This window comes from Lipophrys pholis (genome assembly GCF_963383615.2).
Source record: "Lipophrys pholis genome assembly, chromosome: 3".
Taxonomy (NCBI): domain Eukaryota; kingdom Metazoa; phylum Chordata; class Actinopteri; order Blenniiformes; family Blenniidae; genus Lipophrys; species Lipophrys pholis.
In genome coordinates this window covers 36,824,590-36,847,990 of record NC_137627.1, presented here as the reverse complement: position 1 = coordinate 36,847,990, position 23,401 = coordinate 36,824,590, and the positions used below count along the sequence as shown (strand labels likewise).

The 23,401-nt window shown below is 52.0% G+C and overlaps 2 protein-coding genes across 4 annotated transcripts; one reads left to right on the top strand and one right to left on the bottom strand.

The window, feature by feature from the left end:
- Window positions 1–15,889, top strand: pgm2l1 (phosphoglucomutase 2-like 1). 3 transcript variants are annotated; one of them, XR_013935209.1, is made up of 15 exons: window positions 1–165; window positions 2,614–2,781; window positions 3,736–3,842; window positions 4,051–4,135; window positions 4,266–4,349; window positions 4,491–4,687; window positions 5,714–5,903; window positions 5,980–6,077; window positions 6,286–6,466; window positions 6,538–6,631; window positions 6,726–6,855; window positions 7,212–7,401; window positions 14,267–14,400; window positions 14,491–15,499; window positions 15,584–15,889. XR_013935209.1 is itself a non-coding variant. In XM_080459608.1 (14 exons), exons 1-14 carry the CDS (start codon window positions 76–78, stop codon window positions 14,591–14,593), a joined length of 1,851 nt encoding a protein of 616 aa, XP_080315734.1. In that variant the 5' UTR covers window positions 18–75; the 3' UTR covers window positions 14,594–15,889. The 3 variants fall into 3 exon arrangements, 1 of the variants encoding a protein (XP_080315734.1); XR_013935210.1 differs by having other exon boundaries at window positions 18–165; window positions 14,491–15,507; window positions 15,625–15,888; XM_080459608.1 differs by having other exon boundaries at window positions 18–165; window positions 14,491–15,889.
- Window positions 15,890–16,487: 598 nt separating this feature from the next.
- On the bottom strand, window positions 16,488–17,420 carry LOC308107759 (olfactory receptor 1P1-like; the record flags this gene model as incomplete). Its single annotated transcript, XM_080460250.1, has 1 exon — window positions 16,488–17,420. The coding sequence occupies one exon, from the start codon at window positions 17,418–17,420 to the stop codon at window positions 16,488–16,490; it is 933 nt and encodes a 310-aa protein (XP_080316376.1).
- Window positions 17,421–23,401: the final 5,981 nt, after the last annotated feature.

Below are 23,401 nucleotides of genomic sequence, written 5' to 3'. Positions count from 1 at the left end.
CCCCCACACCCCTCTCCCTCCCGCTGCAGCTGAGCCAGTGTCGCGGAGCTGCCTGCTAACCGTTAGCCCTGTCACATGGACGACCACGGAACCGGCCTGCGGGCTCCGAGCACCGGGGACCCGCAGCTGGACGCGGCGGTGCAGCGGTGGCTGTCCTGGGACAAGGTGAGTATGGTACCGGTACCGGTGCAGCACGAACCAGGCTCCACTCACAAACCCTGCACTTTACTGTTACTCCGCATTTCAACAACAATCTGAGTGCGATGACCCGGGGAACAGGTTCGTTCAGCGGTTCCGTTCCTCCAGAACAAACGGCTTAATGTCAGCGGTCAGAGGCGGACCTCATGTTCCGAACATAACCTTCAGCTTCAGCTGCTAACGGGATCCGAGCGGCGCTCAGACCCGGAGGATCTGCAGCTTCAGCCGCTCTAAATCAGAACTTTTCATTCTGTCCAAACCGGCCAGAGTCAGAACCTCTGGGCCAAATTCACCATTCAGCCCCGCCAACACTGGACCGGTGGTTCAACCCGGACCGCATCTTCCTCCGGCCGCCGAGCGCCAAATAACTGTAAAGAACGGTTCCGTTAAAGGGACTTCTGTTATGATGCAGCGCTGCAGGGAACAGCGCAGTGCAGAGGTCAGGGTTCTTCTGCAGCATGACTCAACAGTCTGCAGAATGACTCAGCAGTCTGTAGAAAGACTCAGCAGTCTGTAGCCTGACTCAGCAGCATGACTCAGCAGTCTGCAGAATGACTCAGCAGTCTGTAGAAAGACTCAGCAGTCTACAGCCTGACTCAACAGCCTGACTCAGCAGTCTGTAGAAAGACTCAGCAGTCTGTAGCGGGTAGGTCAGGATCTGTTGATCCACCATCTTCATCACTTTCACCATCACCATCATCATCATCATCATCATCATCATCAGAACACCAGACAATACAACACTTTAAAAATAAACTGTTGGAAAATGTTTTGGTACAAAAGACTTAATGATGATGATGATGAAGAAATGCTTAACGGCCGAGTGAGAAAATTAGCTTCATGGGTGAAGCTGGGCTACGTCTACTGCTCAAATCTTTAGCACTGTTAGCTTTAGCACTGTTAGCTTTAGCACTGTTAGCTGTTGTTAGCTTTAGCACTGTTAACTGCTGTTAGCTTTAGCACTGTTAGCTTTAGCACTGTTAGCTGTTGTTAGCTTTAGCACTGTTAACTGCTGTTAGCTTTAGCACTGTTAGCTGTTGTTAGCTTTAGCACTGTTAGCTGTTCACTCTAGCACTGTTAGCTTTAGCACTGTTAGCTGTTGTTAGCTTTAGCACTGTTAGCTGTTCACTCTAGCACTGGTAGCTTTAGCACTGTTAGCTTTAGCACTGTTAGCTGTTCACTCTAGCACTGGTAGCTTTAGCACTGGTAGCTGTTGTTAGCTTTAGCACTGGTAGCTGTTCACTCTAGCACTGGTAGCTTTAGCACTGTTGGCTGTTGTTAGCTTTAGCACTGTTAGCTGTTCACTCATGCACTGGTAGCTTTAGCACTGGTAGCTTTTGTTAGCTTTAGCACTGTTAGCTGTTCACTCTAGCACTGGTAGCTTTAGCACTGGTAGCTGTTGTTAGCTTTAGCACTGGTAGCTGTTCACTCTAGCACTGGTAGCTTTAGCACTGTTGGCTGTTGTTAGCTTTAGCCCTGTTAGCTGTTCACTCATGCACTGGTAGCTTTAGCACTGTTAGCTGTTCACTCTAGCACAGGTAGCTTTAGCACTGTTAGCTGTTCACCAGCACTGTTAGCTGTTCACCAGCACTGTTAGCTGTTCACTAGCACTGGTAGCTTTAGCACTGTTAGCTGTTCACCAGCACTGTTAGCTGTTCACTAGCACTGGTAGCTGTTCACTAGCACTGTTAGCTGTTCACTAGCACTGGTAGCTGTTCACTAGCACTGGTAGCTGTTCACTAGCACTGGTAGCTCTTCACTAGCACTGGTAGCTCTTCACTAGCACTGGTAGCTGTTCACTAGCACTGGTAGCTCTTCACTAGCACTGGTAGCTCTTCACTAGCACTGGTAGCTCTTCACTAGCACTGGTAGCATGACATCGCAGCGTCTGACCTCCTGTGAATGTCATGATTTCTATCTTTATCCCGTATGCAGAGGAACATGTTTGATCTCTAATGAGACGTTCCACAGTTTGTTCTCTAATGAGATGTTCCACAGTTTGTTCTCTAATGAGACGTTCCACAGTTTCTTCTCTAATGAGATGTTCCACAGTTTCTTCTCTAATGAGACGTTCCACAGTTTCTTCTCTAATGAGATGTTCCACAGTTTGTTCTCTAATGAGACGTTCCACAGTTTCTTCTCTAATGAGATGTTCCACAGTTTGTTCTCTAATGAGACGTTCCACAGTTTCTTCTCTAATGATATGTTCCACGGTTTGGTCTCTCATCGGAGACGTTCCTCAGTTTGTTCTCTAATGAGACGTTCCACAGTCTGTTCTCAAGTCGGAGACGTTCTTCAGTTTGTTCTCTAATGAGACACTCCACAGTGTGTTTGACAGATGATGGCCAGATGTTGGACAAGATGTTGGACCTGCTATGACCTGACAGGTGACTTGGTTCTGCCCCACCCCTCTAGAACCCCAGGACCCGGGCCCAGCTGGACTTCCTGTTGGTCTCTGGTCTCCACCAGGAGCTCCGGTCCAGACTCTGCACACGGGTCAGTTTCGGTACCGCCGGACTCCGAGCCGCCATGGGAGCCGGGTTCAACCGGATCAACGACCTGACCATCATACAGACCACACAGGTGGGGGGTAACCATGTTCTCAATTATGTTCTCCATGATGTTCTCCATGTTCTCCATAATGTTCTCCATGTTTTTCGTGATGTTCATCATGATATTCTCCATGATGTTCTTCATCATGTTCTCTATGAGGTTCTCCATGATGTTCATGAAGGTCTCCATGATGTTCCTCATGATGTTCCTCATGATGTTCTCCATGATGTTCATTATGATTATCTCCATTATGTTCATCATGATGCTCTCCATGTTCTCCATGATGTTCTCTATGTTCTCCATGATGTTCCTCGTGATGTTCTCCATGATGTTCATCATGATTTTCTCCATTATGTTCATCATGATGTTCTCCATCATGTTAACTATCATGTTCTCCATGATGTTCTCCATGTTCTCCATGATGTTCTCTATGTTCTCCATGATGTTCATCATGATTGTCTCCATGATGTTCTCCATGATGTTCTCCATGTTCTCCATGATGTTCCTCGTGATGTTCTCCATGATGTTCTCCATGATGTTTTCCATGTTCTCCATGTTCTCCATGATGTTCTCCATGTTCATCATGATGTTCTCCATGTTCTCCATGATGTTCTCCATGTTCTCCATGATGTTCATCATGATGTTCTCCATGATGTTCATCATGATTTTCTCCATTATGTTCATCATGATGTTCTCTATGTTCTCCATGATGTTCTCTATGTTCTCCATGATGTTCTCCATGATGTTCTCCATGATGTTCTCTATGTTCTCCATGATGTTCATCATGATGTTCTCCATGATGTTCTCTATGTTCTCCATGATGTTCTCCATGATGTTCTCTATGTTCTCCATGATGTTCATCATGATTTTCTCCATTATGTTCATCATGATGATGTTAACTATGATGTTCTCCATGATGTTCTCCATGATGTTCTCCATGAGGTTCTCCATGAGGTTAATCATGACATTCTCCATGTTCTCCAGGGTTTGTTCTCCTACCTGAGCAGGATCTTCTCAGACTTCAGCAGCAGAGGTTTGGTTGTTGGGTTTGATACCAGAGGACAAGAAGAAAGTGGCTGCAGCAGTCAGAGGTAACTCTTCCTCCTCCTCCTCTTCCTCTTCCTCCTCCTCTTCCTCTTCCTCCTCCTCCTCCTCCTCCTCCTCCTCCTCCTCCTCCTCCTCCTCCTCCTCTTCTTCTTCCTCTTCTTCTTCCTCCTCCTCCTCCTCTTCCTCTTCCTCTTCCTCCTCCTCTTCCTCTTCTTCTTCCTCCTCCTCCTCCTCCTCCTCTTCCTCCTCCAGGTTGGCCAGGCTGACAGCTGCAGTGATGCTCAGCAGAAACATCCCCGTTCATCTTTTCTCCTCCTTCGTCCCCACGCCATACGTGGTGAGAACACACACACACACACACACACACACACACACACACACACACACACACACACACACACACACACACACACACACACACACACACACACACACACACACACACTCATGCAGTTGTGTGTTTTCAGCCTTATGCAGTGAAGACACTCGGAGCTGCAGCTGGAGTGATGATCACTGCTTCACACAATCCCAAAGAAGACAATGGATACAAGGTCACACACACACACACACACACACACACACACACACACACACACACACACACACACACACACACACACACACACACACACACACACACACACACACACACACACACACACATTCCTGAGGCTCTCTGCCGCCCCCTGCAGGTGTACTGGTGTAGCGGAGCTCAGATCTCGTCCCCCCATGATAAGGAGGTGCTGCGCTGCGTGGAGGAGCAGCTGGAGCCCTGGAGCGCCTCCTGCTGGGACCAGCACCTGGTGGACCACAGCCCGCTGGCCCGGGACCCTCTGGACCACGTCCACCGCTGTTACATGGACCAGCTGTCCGCCCTCTGCTTTCACAGGTTGGCCAGCGTTAAACCTCCGCCCTCTGTTGGCGGTAGCCGGGATGACAGCAGCTTTGTAGCGTATGGGCCCGTTTCCACGGCAACCACATCCTCGTGTTGTGTCGGTTTACACGATAACGCTGCTCAGACACTGAACATTTTGAAAATGCTTTCACGGAGCATTTTCAAAATGTTCAGTGTCTGAGCAGCGTACAGGGTAAAATGCAACTTTTTGAAAAAGTTGGTACAAAATGTCAAGAGGAGGAGAAAGATAGTTCATACAACACCAGCAACTTCATCACCAGCAACTTCATCACCAGCAACTTCATCACCAGCAGAGTTAGCCTGATGTTGCTCAATTGTTTAACTGCTCAACAAGTAACTCCGAGACACGCTACTGGCTACATGCTACATGCTAAAGGTTACATGCTATACGCTACAAGCTATATGCTACAGGCTACATGCTCCAGGCCACATGCTAAAGGCTACAAGCTACATGCTACACGCTACAGACTACATCCTACAGGCTACATGCTAAAGAGTTTCAGGTTCTTACTCACCAGCGATTCTGGACTCTGGGGGTCAGGACTGGGGAGGATCAGGACTCTGGGGGTCAGGACTGGGGGGGATCAGGACACTGGGGGTCAGCACTGGGGGGATCAGGACACTGGGGGTCAGCACTGGGGGGGATCAGGACTCTGGGGGTCAGCACTGGGGGGGATCAGGACACTGGGGGTCAGGAATGGGGAGGATCAGGACTCTGGGGGTCAGGACTGGGAGGAACAGGACACTGGGGGTCAGGAATGGGGAGGATCAGGACTCTGGGGGCCAGGACTGGGGGGGATCAGGACTCTGGGGGTCAGGATGGGGGGATTAGGTCTCTGAGGGTCAGGACCTTGGAAGATCAGGACTCTGGGGGTCAGGAGTGGGCCGATCAGGTCTCTGGGGGTCAGGACTGGGGGGATCAGGACTGTGAGGTGATACTGGATTACGGTTCGGTGCGGTCGATACCTGGACCCCATGTCCGGTCTGGTCTGTCCTCAGGGATCTGAACCGCTGCTGCCCACTGAAGTTCGTCCACTCGTCCTTCCACGGCGTCGGACACGCCTTCGTCCAGGAGGCCTTCCAGGTGTTCGGCTTTGCTCCGCCCATCCCCGTCCCCGAGCAGAAAGACCCCGATCCCAACTTCTCCTCCGTGCGGTGCCCCAACCCCGAGGAGGGCGAGTCCGTCCTGGTAGGTTGGCCGTTCGGGGGGGTTTCCAAAGTTTCCGCTGGAGCCTGAACCTGGACCGTGGTGGTCTGTCCTCCAGGAGCTGTCTCTGCTGCTGGCGGACCGGGAAGAGGCTCGCATTGTTCTGGCCACTGATCCCGACGCAGACCGGCTGGCGGTCGCAGAGAAATCCGACAGGTAGGTGGTTTCTGCCCGGACTCACCTGAAACACAAACTGTCAGGGAGAGCTCAACTGTAGAGCGCCACCTGCTGGACAACAACTAAACACATCCGGTGTCGGAGTTACCCCCGTGTCCACCTGTCAACAGGTGTACTTCCTGTCCTCTTCCAGGTGTACTTCCTGTCTCTGTCTCAGGGGAACTTTCTGTCTGTTTCTGTCTCCCAGTGGTGGTTGGAAGGTGTTCTCAGGTAACGAGCTGGCGGCTCTGCTGGGTTGGTGGATGTTCCTGAACTGGAAGCAGAACCACCCGGACTCGGCGGACTCTGACAGTGTCTACATGTTGGCGACCACCGTGTCCTCCAAGATCCTGCAGGCGTTCGCTCGAATCGAAGGCTTCCACTTTGAGGTGAGACTCTCGTTCAGCCTCCGATGGCGGTAAAGAACTGTCGTCATGACAACGGAGTCCTCTGTCCACAGGAGACGCTTCCAGGCTTCAAATGGATCGGAAACCGGATCCATGAACTCTCCAAGAGTGGACATAGTGTGATCTTCGCCTTCGAGGAGTCTATCGGTAACTCCTCCCCCTGGGTCCCTGCCTTGCTCCGATTGGCTGTCTGTCAGTGGGAGGAGTCGAATGGTAACTCCTCCCCCTCTGTCCTCCGCAGGGTTCCTGTGTGGCTCGTTGGTCCCGGAGAAAGACGGCGTGAGCTCAGCCGTGGTCGTAGCGGAAATGGCCGCGTACCTTCACAGGAAAAAACGGAGTCTGAGCCAGCAGCTGGAACACATCTACCAGACGTATGCCGTCCTCACCTGTCCTCACCTGTCCTCACCTGTCCACACCTGTTGTCACTTGTCCTCTCCTGTCTTCACCTGTCCTCTCCTGTCTCCCTCACCTGTCCTCATCTGTCCTCTCCTGTTCCCCTCAACTGTCCTCACCTGTTTACCTCACCTGTTCTCTCCTGTCTCCCTCACCTGTCCTCTCCTGCCTCCCTCAACTGTCCTCCCCTGTCTCCCTCAACTGTCCTCTCCTGTCTCCTTCAACTATCCTCACCTGTTTCCCTCACATGTTCTCTCTTCTCTCACACCTGTCCTCTCCTGTCTCCCTCACCTGTCCTCATCTGTCTCCGTCGTCTGTCCTGACCTGTCCTTAGGTATGGCTACCACTTATCCAGAACCTCATACGTGACCTGTCACGACCCGGCCACCATCCACAACATCTTCAGCCGGCTCCGGAACTTTGATGGAAAGTCTTCGTATCCGAAGTCGTGCAATGGCGTCCAGATCGTCCACGTGCGAGACGTTACCACAGGATACGACAGCAGCCAACCAGATCACAGATCTGTAAGACGTCAAAATCTGTGGGGGCGGGGCTTAGTGTAAGGGACTCGGTCTGGGATTCTGTTGGTTTGGAAGTTTTCCAGGAAAAGTTCAGGAAAAGAAACAAATCAGAATTTAGTTTGATCAGCGGCAGCGGCAATTCGTTAACTTCCTTTAGATCGTGAGTTTATAAAGCAGGTTACAACAATCTGCCCTTGTTTACACGGAGAGAGCCCCCTAGTGGTGAGAGTTATAGTTCTTTTAAACAGCTAGTGAACAGAGCCCCCAAGTGGTGAGAAGTACATTAACTTATCAAGACTTTTATTAACATACACTGAACCAAAATATAAACTCAACACTTGTTTTTGGTCCCAGCTGAACTGAAAGATGTCAAACGTTTCCTATAAACACTAAAGACCTATTTGTCTCTATATTGTTGACAGACCTGTCTAAATGTGTGTTAGTGAGCACGTCTCCTTTGCTGAGATGAGTCAGTATGTGGTCTGACCACCACCGTCCTCCCGCAGTGCAACTCTCCTTCACACAGTGGATCAGGTTGCTGATGGTGGCCTGTGGAGTGTTGGTCCACTCCTCTTCAATGGCGGTTCCAAGTTGCTGGATATTGGCAGGAGGTGGAACACGCTGTCGTCTCCGCCGATCCAGAGCGTCCCAGCATGCTCAGTGGGGGACATGTCCAGTGGGGGACATGTCCAGTGAGGATGCTGGTCATGAGAGAACTGGATGTTTCAGCTTCCAGGAATTGTGTCCAGATCAACATGAGGCGGTGCTTCATCTCAGGTGTCAGGTGGAGAACCCGATGAAGACGAGGAGCTGCAGTCAGGTGGAGACCCCGATGAAGACAAACTGCAGTCAGGTGGAGACCCCGATGAAGACGAGGAGCTGCAGTCAGGTGGAGACCCCGATGAAGACGAACTGCAGTCAGGTGGAGAACCCGATGAAGACGAACTGCAGTCAGGTGGGGAACCCGATGAAGACGAACTGCAGTCAGGTGGAGACCCCAACGAGGACAACAAGGAGCTGCAGTCAGGTGGAGACCCCGATGAAGACGAACTGCAGTCAGGTGGAGAACCCGATGAAGACGAGGAGCTGCAGTCAGGTGGAGACCCCGATGAAGACGGGGAACTGCAGTCAGGTGGAGACCCCGATGAAGACGGGGAGCTGCAGTCAGGTGGAGACCCCGATGAAGTCGAACTGCAGTCAGGTAGAGACCCCGATGAAGTCGAACTGCAGTCAGGTAGAGACCCCGATGAAGACGAACTGCAGTCAGGTGGGGAACCCGATGAAGACGAGGAGCTGCAGTCAGGTGGAGACCCCGATGAAGACGAACTGCAGTCAGGTGGAGAACCCGATGAAGACGAACTGCAGTCAGGTGGGGAACCCGATGAAGACGAACTGCAGTCAGGTGGAGACCCCGATGAAGACGGGGAGCTGCAGTCAGGTGGAGACCCCGATGAAGACGAGGAACTGCAGTCAGGTGGAGAGCCGATGAAGACGGGGAACTGCAGTCAGGTGGAGACCCCGATGAAGACGAGGAGCTGCAGTCAGGTGGAGACCCTGATGAAGTCGAACTGCAGTCAGGTAGAGACCCCGATGAAGACGAGGAGCTGCAGTCAGGTGGAGAGCCGATGAAGACGAGGAGCTGCAGTCAGGTGGAGAGCCGATGAAGACGAGGAGCTGCAGTCAGGTGGAGAGCCGATGAAGACGAGGAGCTGCAGTCAGGTGGAGACCCCGATGAGGACGAGGAGCTGCAGTCAGGTGGAGACCCCGATGAAGACGAGGAGCTGCAGTCAGGTGGAGACCCCGATGAAGACGAGGAGCTGCAGTCAGGTGGAGACCCCGATGAGGACGAGGAGCTGCAGTCAGGTGGGGAACCCGATGAAGACGAACTGCAGTCAGGTGGAGACCCCGATGAAGACGAGGAGCTGCAGTCAGGTGGAGACCCCGATGAAGACGAACTGCAGTCAGGTGGAGACCCCGATGAAGACGAACTGCAGTCAGGTGGAGACCCCGATGAAGACGAACTTCAGTCAGGTGGAGACAGTTTGTGCAGAATGTCTTTGGTTCTGCAAAGCGATGGTTGCAGCAGCTGTCCAGGTGGCCGGTCTCAGACCATCATGGAGGTGGACATGCTGGAGGTGGAGGTCCTGGGCTGGTGTGGTCACACCTGGTCTGCGGTGGTGAGGACGGTTGGATGTACTGCCAAATTTTCTGAAACGTCTTTGGAGACGCTCATGGTGGAGAAATGAACCTTCCATTGACGGGCATCAGGTCTGGTGGACATTCCTGCAGTCAGCATGTCAACTGGACGCTCCTCAAAACCTGTGACATCATCGGCAGTAGCTGTGACATCAAACTGCATTTCAGAGGGACTTTTATTGTGGTAACCCCAAGACACACCTGTGTAATATTCCTACTGTCTCATCAGCACCTTGACCTGCCACACCTGTGAGGTGGGAGGGGTCGTCTCAGCAAAGGAGACGTGCTCACTAACACACATTTAGACAGATCTGTCAACAATATAGAGACAAATAGGTCTTTAGTGTTTATAGGAAACGTTTGACATCTTTCAGTTCAGCTGGGACCAAAAACCAGTGTTGAGTTTATATTTTGGTTCAGTGTACTAGTAAACAAACACAAGCAGAAGCTTCATTAACCTCTTCTAGAAGGTTCTAGTGTTTTGTTCCTGGTTTACTGGAAATGACAGTTAGTCCGAGTTTAGCTAAACTAAATCAACCTCAGGTAGATTCTCTCCAACACGTCAACCTTACAGAGACATTAGGGAGGTGTCTCCATCACTACGTCTGGTAGAAACCAGAACCAACCAGCAGTGACTTTATCAACCAGCAGGGGGAGACGGCGAATTAAAAACAGAACAAAGTCTTGACGTCAAACGACGGATTGGTTTCAGTCTCTGATATTATTGATCAATCATTGGTGAAACAGTGACTAAGCCCCGCCTCCTCCAGGCGAGATCTGCAATTTAGGTGTTACATTTTTTACAGATTATCAGCAGCTGTTTGTGATTGCCATTTTGATTTGTTTTTAACGTGTTGGTGTTTTGTTGGCATGTGGTTGGCGTGTTGTTGGCGTGTTGTTAATGTGCTGTTGGTATGTTGTTGGCATGTTGTTGGCGTGTGTTTGGCGTGTTGTTGGCGTGTTGTTGGCATGTGGTTGGCATGTTGTTAACGTGTGGTGGTGAGTTGTTGGTGTGTTTTTGGCGTGTGGTTGATGTATGGTTGGAGTGTTGTTTACATGTTTTTGGCGTGTTGTTGGCGTGTGGTTGGTGTGTTGTTGACGTGTTTTTATGGTGTGGTTGGTGTGTTTTTGGCGGGTTGTTAATGTGTTGTTGGCATGTTGTTGGTGTGTTGTTGGCGTATGGTTGGCGTGTTGTTTACGTGTTTTTGGCGTGTTGTTTACGTGTTGGTGGTGTGTTTTTGGCGTGTGGTTGATGTATGGTTGGCGTGTTGTTTACATGTTGTTGGTGTGTTGTTGACGTGTGGTTGGTGTGTTGTTGACGTGTGGTTGGTGTGTTGTTGGTGTGTTGTTGGTGTGTTGTTGGCGTGTTGTTGGTGTGTGGTTGGTGTGTTGTTGGCGTGTTGTTGGTGTGTTGTTGGCATGTTGTTGGTGTGTGGTTGGTGTGTTGTTGGTGTGTTGTTGGTGTGTTGTTGGCGTGTTGTTGGCATGTTGTTGGTGTGTTGTTGGTGTGTGGCTGGCATGTTGTTGGTGTGTTGTTGGCGTGTTGTTGGCGTGTTGTTGGTGTGTGGTTGGTGTGTGGTTGGCGTATGGTTGGTGTGTTGTTGGCATGTTGTTGGCGTGTTGTTGGTGTGTTGTTGGCATGTTGTTGGCGTGTTGTTGGCGTGTTGTTGGCATGTTGTTGGTGTGTGGTTGGCATGTTGTTGGTGTGTGGTTGGTGTGTTGTTGGTGTGTTGTTGGCATGTTGATGGTGTGTTGTTGGTGTGTGGTTGGTGTGTGGTTGGTGTGTTATTGGCATGTTGTTGGTGTGTTGTTGGCGTGTTGTTGGTGTGTGGTTGGCATGTTGTTGGCATGTTGTTGGCGTGTTGTTGGTGTGTGGTTGGTGTGTTGATGGTGTGTTGTTGGTGTGTGGTTGGTGTGTTGTTGGCATGTTGTTGGCGTGTTGTTGGTGTGTGGTTGGCATGTTGTTGGCATGTTGTTGGTGTGTTGTTGGTGTGTGGTTGGTGTGTTGTTGGCATGTTGTTGGTGTGTGGTTGGTGTGTGGTTGGTGTGTTGTTGGCATGTTGTTGGTGTGTTGTTGGTGTGTTGTTGGCGTGTGGTTGGCATGTTGTTGGCATGTTGTTGGTGTGTTGTTGGTGTGTGGTTGGCGTGTTGTTGGTGTGTTGTTGGTGTGTTGTTGGCGTGTGGTTGGCATGTTGTTGGCATGTTGTTGGTGTGTGGTTGGTGTGTTGTTGGCATGTTGTTGGTGTGTTGTTGGTGTGTTGTTGGTGTGTTGTTGGTGTGTGGTTGGTGTGTTGTTGGGGTGTGGTTGGTGTGTTGTTGGCGTGTTGTTGGCATGTTGTTGGTGTGTGGTTGGCGTGTTGTTGGCGTGTTGTTGGTGTGTTGTTGGCGTGTTGTTGGCATGTTGTTGGTGTGTGGTTGGCGTGTTGTTGGCATGTTGTTGGTGTGTTGTTGGTGTGTTGTTGGCGTGTTGTTAATGTGTTTTTGGCGTTTGCTTGGTGTGTGGTTGGCATGTTGTTGGTGTGTTGTTGGCATGTTGTTGGTGTGTTGTTGGTGTGTGGTTGGTGTGTTGTTGGTGTGTTGTTGGTGTGTTGTTGGGGTGTGGTTGGTGTGTTGTTGGCGTGTTGTTGGCATGTTGTTGGTGTGTTGTTGGCATGTTGTTGGTGTGTTGTTGGCGTGTTGTTGGTGTGTGGTTGGCATGTTGTTGGTGTGTTGTTGGCATGTTGTTGGTGTGTTGTTGGTGTGTGGTTGGTGTGTTGTTGGTGTGTTGTTGGGGTGTGGTTGGTGTGTTGTTGGCGTGTTGTTGGCATGTTGTTGGTGTGTGGTTGGCGTGTTGTTGGCGTGTTGTTGGTGTGTTGTTGGCGTGTTGTTGGCATGTTGTTGGTGTGTTGTTGGCGTGTTGTTGGTGTGTGGTTGGCATGTTGTTGGTGTGTTGTTGGCATGTTGTTGGTGTGTTGTTGGTGTGTGGTTGGTGTGTTGTTGGTGTGTTGTTGGTGTGTTGTTGGGGTGTGGTTGGTGTGTTGTTGGCGTGTTGTTGGCATGTTGTTGGTGTGTGGTTGGCGTGTTGTTGGCGTGTTGTTGGTGTGTTGTTGGCGTGTTGTTGGCATGTTGTTGGTGTGTGGTTGGCGTGTTGTTGGCATGTTGTTGGTGTGTTGTTGGTGTGTGGTTGGTGTGTTGTTGGTGTGTTGTTGGTGTGTTGTTGGCGTGTTGTTGGTGTGTTGTTGGTGTGTTGTTGGCGTGTTGTTGGCGTGTTGTTGGTGTGTTGTTGGCGTGTTGTTGGTGTGTTGTTGGCATGTTGTTGGTGTGTTGTTGGTGTGTTGTTGGCGTGTTGTTGGCGTGTTGTTGGCGTGTTGTTGGTGTGTTGTTGGTGTGTTGTTTGTGTTTTGTTGGCGTGTTGTTGGTGTGTTGTTGGTGTGTTGTTGGCATGTTGTTGGTGTGTTGTTGGTGTGTGGTTGGCGTGTTGTTGGCATGTTGTTGGTGTGTTGTTGGTGTGTTGTTGGTGTGTTGTTGGTGTGTTGTTGGTGTGTTGTTGGGGTGTGGTTGGTGTGTTGTTGGCATGTTGTTGGGGTGTTGTTGGTGTGTTGTTGGCGTGTTGTTGGCGTGTTGTTGGTGTGTTGTTGGCGTGTTGTTGGTGTGTTGTTGGCGTGTTGTTGGCGTGTTGTTGGCATGTTGTTGGTGTGTGGTTGGCGTGTTGTTGGTGTGTTGTTGGTGTGTTGTTGGCGTGTTGTTGGTGTGTTGTTGGCGTGTTGTTGGTGTGTTGTTGGCGTGTTGTTGGTGTGTTGTTGGTGTGTGGTTGGTGTGTTGTTGGTGTGTTGTTGGTGTGTTGTTGGCGTGTTGTTGGTGTGTTGTTGGTGTGTTGTTGGCGTGTTGTTGGCGTGTTGTTGGTGTGTTGTTGGCGTGTTGTTGGTGTGTTGTTGGCGTGTTGTTGGTGTGTTGTTGGTGTGTTGTTGGCGTGTTGTTGGCGTGTTGTTGGCGTGTTGTTGGTGTGTTGTTGGTGTGTTGTTGGTGTGTTGTTTGTGTTTTGTTGGCGTGTTGTTGGTGTGTTGTTGGTGTGTTGTTGGCATGTTGTTGGTGTGTTGTTGGTGTGTGGTTGGCGTGTTGTTGGCATGTTGTTGGTGTGTTGTTGGTGTGTTGTTGGTGTGTTGTTGGTGTGTTGTTGGTGTGTTGTTGGGGTGTGGTTGGTGTGTTGTTGGCATGTTGTTGGGGTGTTGTTGGTGTGTTGTTGGCGTGTTGTTGGTGTGTTGTTGGCGTGTTGTTGGTGTGTTGTTGGCGTGTTGTTGGCGTGTTGTTGGCATGTTGTTGGTGTGTGGTTGGCGTGTTGTTGGCGTGTTGTTGGTGTGTTGTTGGCGTGTTGTTGGTGTGTTGTTGGCGTGTTGTTGGTGTGTTGTTGGCGTGTTGTTGGTGTGTTGTTGGCGTGTTGTTGGCGTGTTGTTGGTGTGTTGTTGGTGTGTTGTTGGTGTGTTGTTGGCGTGTTGTTGGCGTGTTGTTGGCGTGTTGTTGGCGTGTTGTTGGTGTGTTGTTGGCGTGTTGTTGGCGTGTTGTTGGCGTGTTGTTGGTGTGTGGTTGGCGTGTTGTTGGCATGTTGTTGGTGTGTGGTTGGCGTGTTGTTGGCATGTTGTTGGTGTGTTGTTGGCGTGTTGTTAATGTGTTTTTGGCGTTTGCTTGGTGTGTGTAGGTCCTCCCAGTGTCGAGGAGCGGTCACATGATCACTTTCACGCTGCAGAACGGCGTCGTCGCCACGCTGAGGACGAGCGGCACCGAGCCCAAGATCAAGTATTATACCGAGTTCTGTGCTGCGCCAGGAAAGAGGTCAGTGACCCCGTGACTTCACGGCTGGGATGGGGGGGTCACATCACACATGGGGCGTGACCTGTGTGACCTCTGACCTCTGTCCCTCAGCGAGGCGTCCCAGCTGGAGGAGGCGCTCGCCACCGTCACCGCCGGGCTGCTAGACGAGTTCCTGGAGCCCGAGAAGAACAACCTGATCTGCCGCTCCGTGTAGCCCGACTCCTTGCTCCCGCCTCGTGTTGGTGATGTCACACCCCGACGTGTTTGTGGACAAATCAGAGCGTCTGGCTCCATCCGGCCCGCCGGTTTGTCGTGTGTTCCTCAGCAGCTGAGCATGATGGGTAAAGTCCCAACAATTCAGGTTCATCAAAGACCAAACATCTGCTCACCAATAAAAACTGTTAAAAAACAGGAAGTAGAATCCTGCTGACCTGTGGTGACCCCTGGTGGTGAGACGGAGTTTCTGAAGCTGCTGTGATCCAGACCGTCGGATCGGATCCAGACCGTCGGATCGGATCCAGACCGTCGGATCCGTCTGGTGTCGCCTGTGTGAATTAAAACTCTTGGGAATCGAACAGGTGACTCTCGAGTGGAGCATGATGCCAGCTTGGGAAGCTTCAAGGAGAGCGAGCACTCTGGCTCTGATCACAATGTTTCTTGTGACTAAGATTCACGCTCGAGCTGACGGCATGTTTTTGAAGCCAAAAGAAAACATTTTTAAAAAACTGTTATAAGACACGACTTGATGAGAAATTAAACTCTCATCTTGTTTTCAATGAAAATGGAGCCTGAACTTTGCTCTCCACCAGAGGGAAGCAGAATCCCGCTCCCCACCAGAGGGCAGCAGAATCCCGCTCCCCACCAGAGGGAAGCAGAATCCCGCTCCCCACCAGAGGGCAGCAGAATCCCGCTCCCCACCAGAGGGAAGCAGAATCCCGCTCCCCACCAGAGGGCAGCAGAATCCCGCTCCCCACCAGAGGGAAGCAGAGTCCCGCTCCCCACCAGAGGGCAGCAGAGTCCCGCTCCCCACCAGAGGGCAGCAGAATCCCGCTCCCCACCAGAGGGCAGCAGAATCCCGCTCCCCACCAGAGGGAAGCAGAGTCCCGCTCCCCACCAGAGGGCAGCAGAGTCCCGCTCCCCACCAGAGGAGGGCGGCAGAGTCCCGCTCTCCGCCAGAGGGCAGCAGAGTCCCGCTCCCCACCAGAGGGCAGCAGAATCCTGCTCCCCACCAGAGGAGGGCGGCAGAGTCCCGCTCTCCACCAGAGGGCAGCAGAGTCCCGCTCTCCACCAGAGGGCAGCAGAATCATGAACCAGAAGCTCAGAGCTTCACTTTGGTTCGATCTTTGATGGACTGTCTTTTTAAGGAGCTGAAGCTGCTGAACTCCTTTATTTTTCTACTCAGAGTTTATTTATGAAGATTCGCTGCCGTTTCTGTTTCTGGGTTTGGAAAGAAGTGACAGAGTGAGACCTCCTGTCTGTGTTTCTGAAATAAAACCAAACCAAACCTGCAAGCCTGTTGTTGTTATTCACACACACACACGCACACACACACACGCACGCACGCACGCACACGCACGCACGCACGCACACGCACACACACGCATGCATGCACACACACACACGCACACACACACACACACACGCACGCACACGCACGCACGCATGCATGCACGCACACACGCACGCATGCATGCACGCACACACGCACGCACACACGCACGCACGCACACACACGCACGCACGCACACACACACACACACACCATTTTAAGAGCTTTAAGTTTCAGTTTCTTGTGGAACGTTTTCAGATTTTACAGGAAAAAGCGAAAATCTTCAGGATGAATTTTATTCACTAGAACTTTCCGAGGGAAAACTTTACAGTTTCTCATATTTGATGCGGCTTTCACTCGCTGCTCGGCGGCGGTGACTCGGCAGTCTTCACTTGGGCCCTGGTCAGCAGCCGGTGACCGGGCGGCGGTGACCCAGCGGTCCTCCCTCCGGGCCCGGCCGGCGGCGGTGACCCAGCGGTCCTCCCTCCGGGCCCAGCCGGCGGCGGTGACCCAGCGGTCCTCCCTCCGGGCCCAGCCGGCGGCGGTGACCCAGCGGTCCTCACTCCGGGCCCCGGCCAGCGGCGGTGACCCGGCGCAGGATACGGGTCCGTATGTGCTGCAGGTTCATGCCGTAGATGACGGGGTTGACGAGCGGCGGCACCACCAGGAACTCCGCGGCCAGTGCATTGCGCAGCTGCTGTGGGGCATCGTCGCCGCCATAGCGCGAGTGCATGGTGTCAAAGAGCAGAGAGGCGGTGAAGACCAGCAGCGTCAAGAGGTGCGGCACGCACGTCTGCACGAACTTGCGGCGGTCGGAGCGCGAGCGGATGGAGGCGCGCACCAGATGGGCGTAGGACACCAGGATGAGGGCGGTCTGCAGCAGGTGGGACACCGTCACCGCCAGGCCGTAGATGTTGTTGGCGGTGGAGTCGGAACACGACAGCTTTACCACCTCCCAGTTGGTGCAGAACATCTTGCGGACGCGGCGGCTGCAGACGGGCAGCATGGCGGTCAGCGCGATGCCCGCCACCGCCTCCAGCATGGAGAAGGTCCAGGTGAGCAGCAGCAGCGTGGCCACGCGCCGCGCCGTCATCAGCGCGCGGTACTGCAGTGGCTGGCAGATGGCCACGTAGCGGTCGTACGCCATGACGGTCAGGCTGGTGAACTCGCAGAAGACGTAGGTGTAGATGACGAACATCTGGCCGAGGCAGCCGCCGTACGTGATGAGGTGGGCGGGTGCCAGCAGGTCGTGCAGCAGCTTGGGGTAGAAGCAGGAGGCACCGCAGATCCCGTTCACGCACAGGTTGCACACGAAGATGTAGATGGGCTGGTGCAGTGCGGCGTGGAGACCCACCGTCACCACCAGCGTCAGGTTGACCGCCACGGTGACGGCGTATGACGTAAGAGCCAGCGAGAAGAAGACATGGCGGACTGTCAGCGACGAGTTCAGACCCTCCAGCTGGAACACCACGCCTGAGTTGTTCAGAGCCATCTCTGCACACACAGGGACGCAGCGCAGAGCAAAACAAACGCTCCCAAACCTTCAACAACTGTCAGGGACCGAGCAGAGAGTGAAACAAACACACCCAAACCATCACCGGCTCTGTCAGGACTCGAACACGTGTTCCAGTCTCAGTGCTTCATTCAGCTGCTGTCGCTCCGACGCTACCGAAGCTCGGCGGGAATCAAATCGACTTTACACTTCAGGAGCTGCACGCCAACAACACGCTAACAACACGTCAACAACACGCCAACAACACGTCAACAACACGCCAACAACACATAAACAACACGCCAACAACACGCCAATAACACGCTAACAACACACCAACAACATGCCAACAACACATAAACAACACGCCAACAACACGTCAACAACACGCTAACAACACTTCAACAACATGCCAACAACACGTAAACAACACGCCAACAACACGTCAACAACACGCCAACAACACATAAACAACACGCCAACAACACGCCAATAACACGCTAACAACACACCAACAACATGCCAACAACACATAAACAACACGCCAACAACACGTCAACAACACGCTACCAACACGCCAACAACATGCCAACAACACGCTAACAACAAGTAAACAACACGTCAACAACACGTCATCAACACATCAATAGCCCGTCAACAACACACCAACAACACGTCATCAACATGTCAACAACACGTGAACAACACGCTAACATGTGTGTGTGTATGTGTGTCACAGCATTGCTGCTGCTGTCTTCAGCTCTTATACACCTGAAACACACACACACACACACACACACACACACACACACACACACACACACACACACACACACACACACACACACACACACACACACACACACACACACCTTGCTGACATCACCCTGCCAGTTGACAGGTGCCTTCCCAGGCTCCGCCCCCTCGCTGTCCCAGGGGAAGGGGCGTCTTCTATGCGGCGCTGCAGGGAGACAATCAGAGCTCAGTATTGGTGAGGACAGGTTCACCTGGACAGGTGACCTTTGACCTATTCAGGGTGGTTGAAGGTGGTTCCTCTCAGTGGTTCTGGAGGTCCAGTGTTCACAGACGATGGTTTCAGAAGTGACCCTGTGCTCATACAGTGGTTTGTCCAAGCCTGCAATATTGATCAATCTACTGTCCTGTGTGTGTGTGTGTGTGTGTGTGTGTGTGTGTGTGTGTGTGTGTGTGTGTGTGTGTGTGTGTGTGTGTGTGTGTGTGTGTGTGTGTGTGTGTGTGTGTGTTTTCTGAACATGGACTCCATCGTTGGACCTCCATCAGTGAGGTTCTGCACCAACCAGCAGCTTAGAGTCTTCGGCCATCTTGGACCAGCATGAGGTTCTGGAAAGGAAACGGCCAACGACTAGTGACCTGGAGGAACGACTGGTGGTCTGGAGGAACGACTAGTGACCTGGAGGAACGACTGGTGGTCCGGAGGAACGACTGGTGGTCTGGAGGAACGACTGGTGGTCTGGAGGAACGACTAGTGACCTGGAGGAACGACTGGTGGTCTGGAGGAACGACTAGTGACCTGGAGGAATGACTAGTGACCTGGAGGAATGACTAGTGACCTGGAGGAACGACTGGTGGTCTGGAGGAACGACTGGTGACCTGGAGGAACGACTGGTGGTCTGGAGGAACGACTGGTGGTCTGGAGAAACGACTGGTGACCTGGAGAAACGACTGGTGGTCTGGAGGAACGACTGGTGACCTGGAGGAACGACTGGTGGTCTGGAGGAACGACTGGTGACCTGGAGGAACGACTGGTGGTCTGGAGGAACGACTAGTGACCTGGAGGAACGACTGGTGACCTGGAGGAACGACTGGTGACCTGGAGGAACGACTAATGACCTGGAGGAACGACTGGTGGTCTGGAGGAACGACTAGTGACCTGGAGGAACGACTGGTGACCTGGAGGAACGACTGGTGGTCTGGAGGAACGACTAGTGACCTGGAGGAACGACTGGTGGTCTGGAGGAACGACTGGTGGTCTGGAGGAACGACTAGTGACCTGGAGGAATGACTAGTGACCTGGAGGAATGACTAGTGACCTGGAGGAACGACTGGTGGTCTACATTAACGAGTGGTGACCTAGAGAAATGACTGGTAGTCTATAAGAATGACGAAGGAAGGACTGGTGACCAGGAGGAACAACTGGTGTTCTGGATGAACGACTGGTGACCTGGAGGAACGACTGGTGTCCTGGAGGAACGACTGGTTACCTGGAGGAACAACTGGTGGTCCAGAGGAATGACTGGTGGCCCAGAGGAACGACTGGTGTTCTGGAGGAACGACTGGTGGTCTGGAGGAATAACTGTTGTCCTGGAGGACTGACTGGTGGTCTAGAAGAATGACTGGCGACCTGGCGGAATGACTGGTGGTCTAGAAGAACGACTGGTGACCTGGAGGAACAACTGGTGGTCTAGAGGAACGACTGGTGGTCTAGAGGAATGACTGGTTTCCTGGAGGAACGACTGGTGGTCTGGAGGAACGACTGGTGGTCCAGAAGAACGACTGGTGGTCTACATTAATGAGTGGTGACCTGGAGGAAAGACTGGTGACCTGGAGGAACAACTGGTGGTCTAGAGGAACGACTGGTGGTCTAGAGGAATGACTGGTGGTCTAGAGGAACGACTGGTGATCTAGAGGAATGACTGGTGACCTGGAGGAACGACTGGTTTTCTAGAGGAATGACTGGTGACCTGGAGGAACGACTGGTTTTCTAGAGGAATGACTGGTTTCCTGGAGGAATGACTGGTTTTCTGGAGGAATGACTGGTGGTTTGGAGGAACGACTGGTGGTCTAGAGGAAAGACTGGGGGTCTACATTAACGAGTGGTGATCTGGAGGAAAGACTGGTTTCCAGGAGGAAGGACTGGTGGTCTGGAGGAACGACTGGTGGTCTATATTAACGAGTGGTGACCTGGAGGAACGACTGGTTTTCTAGAGGAATGACTGGTGGTTTGGAGGAACGACTGGTGGTCTAGAGGAAAGACTGGGGGTCTACATTAACGAGTGGTGACCTGGAGGAAGGACTGGTGATCTGGAGGAACGACTGGTTTTCTAGAGGAATGACTGGTTTCCTGGAGGAACGACTGGTTTTCTGGAGGAATGACTGGTGGTTTGGAGGAACGACTGGTGGTCTAGAGGAAAGACTGGGGGTCTACATTAACGAGTGGTGATCTGGAGGAAAGACTGGTGATCTGGAGGAACGACTGGTTTCCAGGAGGAAGGACTGGTGGTCTGGAGGAACGACTGGTGGTCTATATTAACGAGTGGTGACCTGGAGGAACGACTGGTTTCCAGGAGGAAGGACTGGTGGTCTGGAGGAAGGACTGGTGGTCTGGAGGAACGACTGGTGGTCTATATTAACGAGTGGTGACCTGGAGGAACGACTGGTTTTCTAGAGGAATGACTGGTTTCCTGGAGGAACGACTGGTTTTCTGAAGGAATGACTGGTGGTTTGGAGGAACGACTGGTGGTCTACCTTAACGAGTGGTGATCTGGAGGAAGGACTGGTGACCTGGAGGAAGGACTGGTGACCTGGAGGAAGGACTGGTGACCTGGAGGAACGACTGGTTTTCTGGAGGAAAGACTGGTGATCTGGAGGAACGACTGGTTTCCAGGAGGAACGACTGGTGGTCTGGAGGAAGGACTGGTGGTCTATATTAACGAGTGGTGATCTGGAGGAAGGACTGGTGACCTGGAGGAAAGACTGGTGACCTGGAGGAAGGACTGGTGACCTGGAGGAACGACTGGTGACTGGTGGTATGTTAATCCAGGTAAACCAGAGTTCATCCTGAATATACCTGGATAAGAAAAAACCAGAGGGAGTCCTGGGGGGACGGTGTGATTTTGGGGGGGAAACATTGGTCCTGAGACTGTTTTGAAAAATCAAAATACGTAAATTGCCAACGACAAGGCGGCGTTAAACCAGCAGCTCACATCCCGTCAGCTCAGAGCCAGAACATCTCCCACAGGAAGAGACGTGTCAGTCAAAGGGTTCAGGTTTGGACTAAACTAGACGAGAACACAACAAACAAAACAAGGTTCTGGTTCAAATACAAAGAATTGATGTGAGATCATCAAAATGTTTATTAACTTAATTTGTAGTTATTTTGGTTTGAGAAAAATCCTTGATATGAGTGACGTAGCTGCTCAGACTTTATCGTCATTGACTTTGATATTTGCTTTAATTTTCTATGAGAAGAAGAATCAAGATGAAGCGACAGAGTTCATCACTTCATCCTCCTCCTGCTCACTTTCACTCAACAATCCACAAGCTTTTGTTCAGGATTGAATTCTGTTTTATTTTTACTTTTACATGAAAATACATTAATAAACAAATAACTAATTAAAGTGTTGAGTTGAAAAGAGTCTGATGAGGATCAACTTTCACACAAACAAGAGTTGGACGAGGTAAACAGAGTGTCGGCTTTAATCCTCAGGAGGAGATGAAGGTCCTTAACGACGTGTTGGTGGATCAGGTGGCTGTAATGAGCCCCGGCAGGGCCACCAGGCCAGACCCCTCAGGACCGGGCCATCCAGACCCCTCAGGACCGGGCCATCCAGACCCCTCAGGACCGGGCCATGCAGACCCCCCCCTGAGCAATAATCTATCTCGACACTCGGACACTTCACTCAGCATCAATTAGCCGTTGTCATGGTTACTGCTGCAAACAGAGACGCTCAGGGTGTTCATCAACCTGTGGAGTGACCAGAGGGAGGAGGAAGAGGAGGAAGAGGAGGAAGAGGAGTCATGGACCAGTTGAATCTAAAGAAACACAAACAGAGTGATTCAGATTAACTCTTTCTGGTTCACAGTCGAATCAGGTTAAAAAAAAGATGAGAAATTTTGTGGGCCTTAGATGGAGGAAGGAATCGGGTGGAGGGAGGAACGAATCGGGTGGAGGGAGGAACGAATCGGGTGGAGGGAGGAACGAATCGGGTGGAGGGAGGAAAGAATCGGGTGGAGGGAAGAAAGAATCGGGTGGAGGGAGGAACGAATCGGGTGGAGGGAGGAAAGAATCGGGTGGAGGGAGGAAAGAATCGGGTGGAGGGAAGAAAGAATCGGGTGGAGGGAGGAAAGAATCGGGTGGAGGGAAGAATTGCAGGTTCAGTTTGTTTTTAATAAACAATTGTTTTGTTGTTGTGTTGAAGAGAAATGGAGATGAAAGAATGACAAAATAAAACTAACAAAGGGTGTGTTCAGGTGTGTTCAGGAGCTCCTATAGGTGTTTCCACGTGTCTCCAGGTGTGTTCAGGAGCTCCTGTAGGTGTCCAGGTGTGTTCAGGAGCTCCTATAGGTGTTTCCAGGTGTCTCCAGGTGTGTTCAGGAGCTCCTGTAGGTGTCCAGGTGTGTTCAGGAGCTCCTATAGGTGTTTCCAGGTGTCTCCAGGTGTGTTCAGGAGCTCCTATAGGTGTTTCCAGGTGTCTCCAGGTGTGTTCAGGAGCTCCTGCAGGTGTCTCCAAGTGTGTTCAGGCATGTCCAGGTGTGTTCACGATCTCCGGCAGGTGTCTCTAGGTGTGTTCAGGAGCTCCTGTAGGTGTCTCCAGGTGTGTTCAGGCATGTCCAGGTGTGTTCAGGAGCTCCTATAGGTGTTTCCAGGTGTCTCCGGGTGTGTTTAGGATCTCCGGCAGGTGTCTCCAGGTGTGTTCAGGTGAGTCCAGGTGTGTCCATGTGTCTCCGTGTGGGTTCAGGATCTCCGACAGGTGTCTCCAGGTGTGTTCAGGTGAGTCCAGGTGTGTCCATGTGTCTCCGTGTGGGTTCAGGATCTCCGACAGGTGTCTCCAGGTGTGTTCAGGCATGTCCAGGTGTATTCAGGTGCGTACAGGTGTGTCCAGGTGTGTCCAAGTGTGTTCAGGAGCCCCTGCAGGTGTGTTTAGGTGTGTTCAGGCATGTCCAGGTGTGTTCATGAATTCCTGCAGGTGTCTCCAGGTGTGCTCAGGCATGTCCAGGTGTGT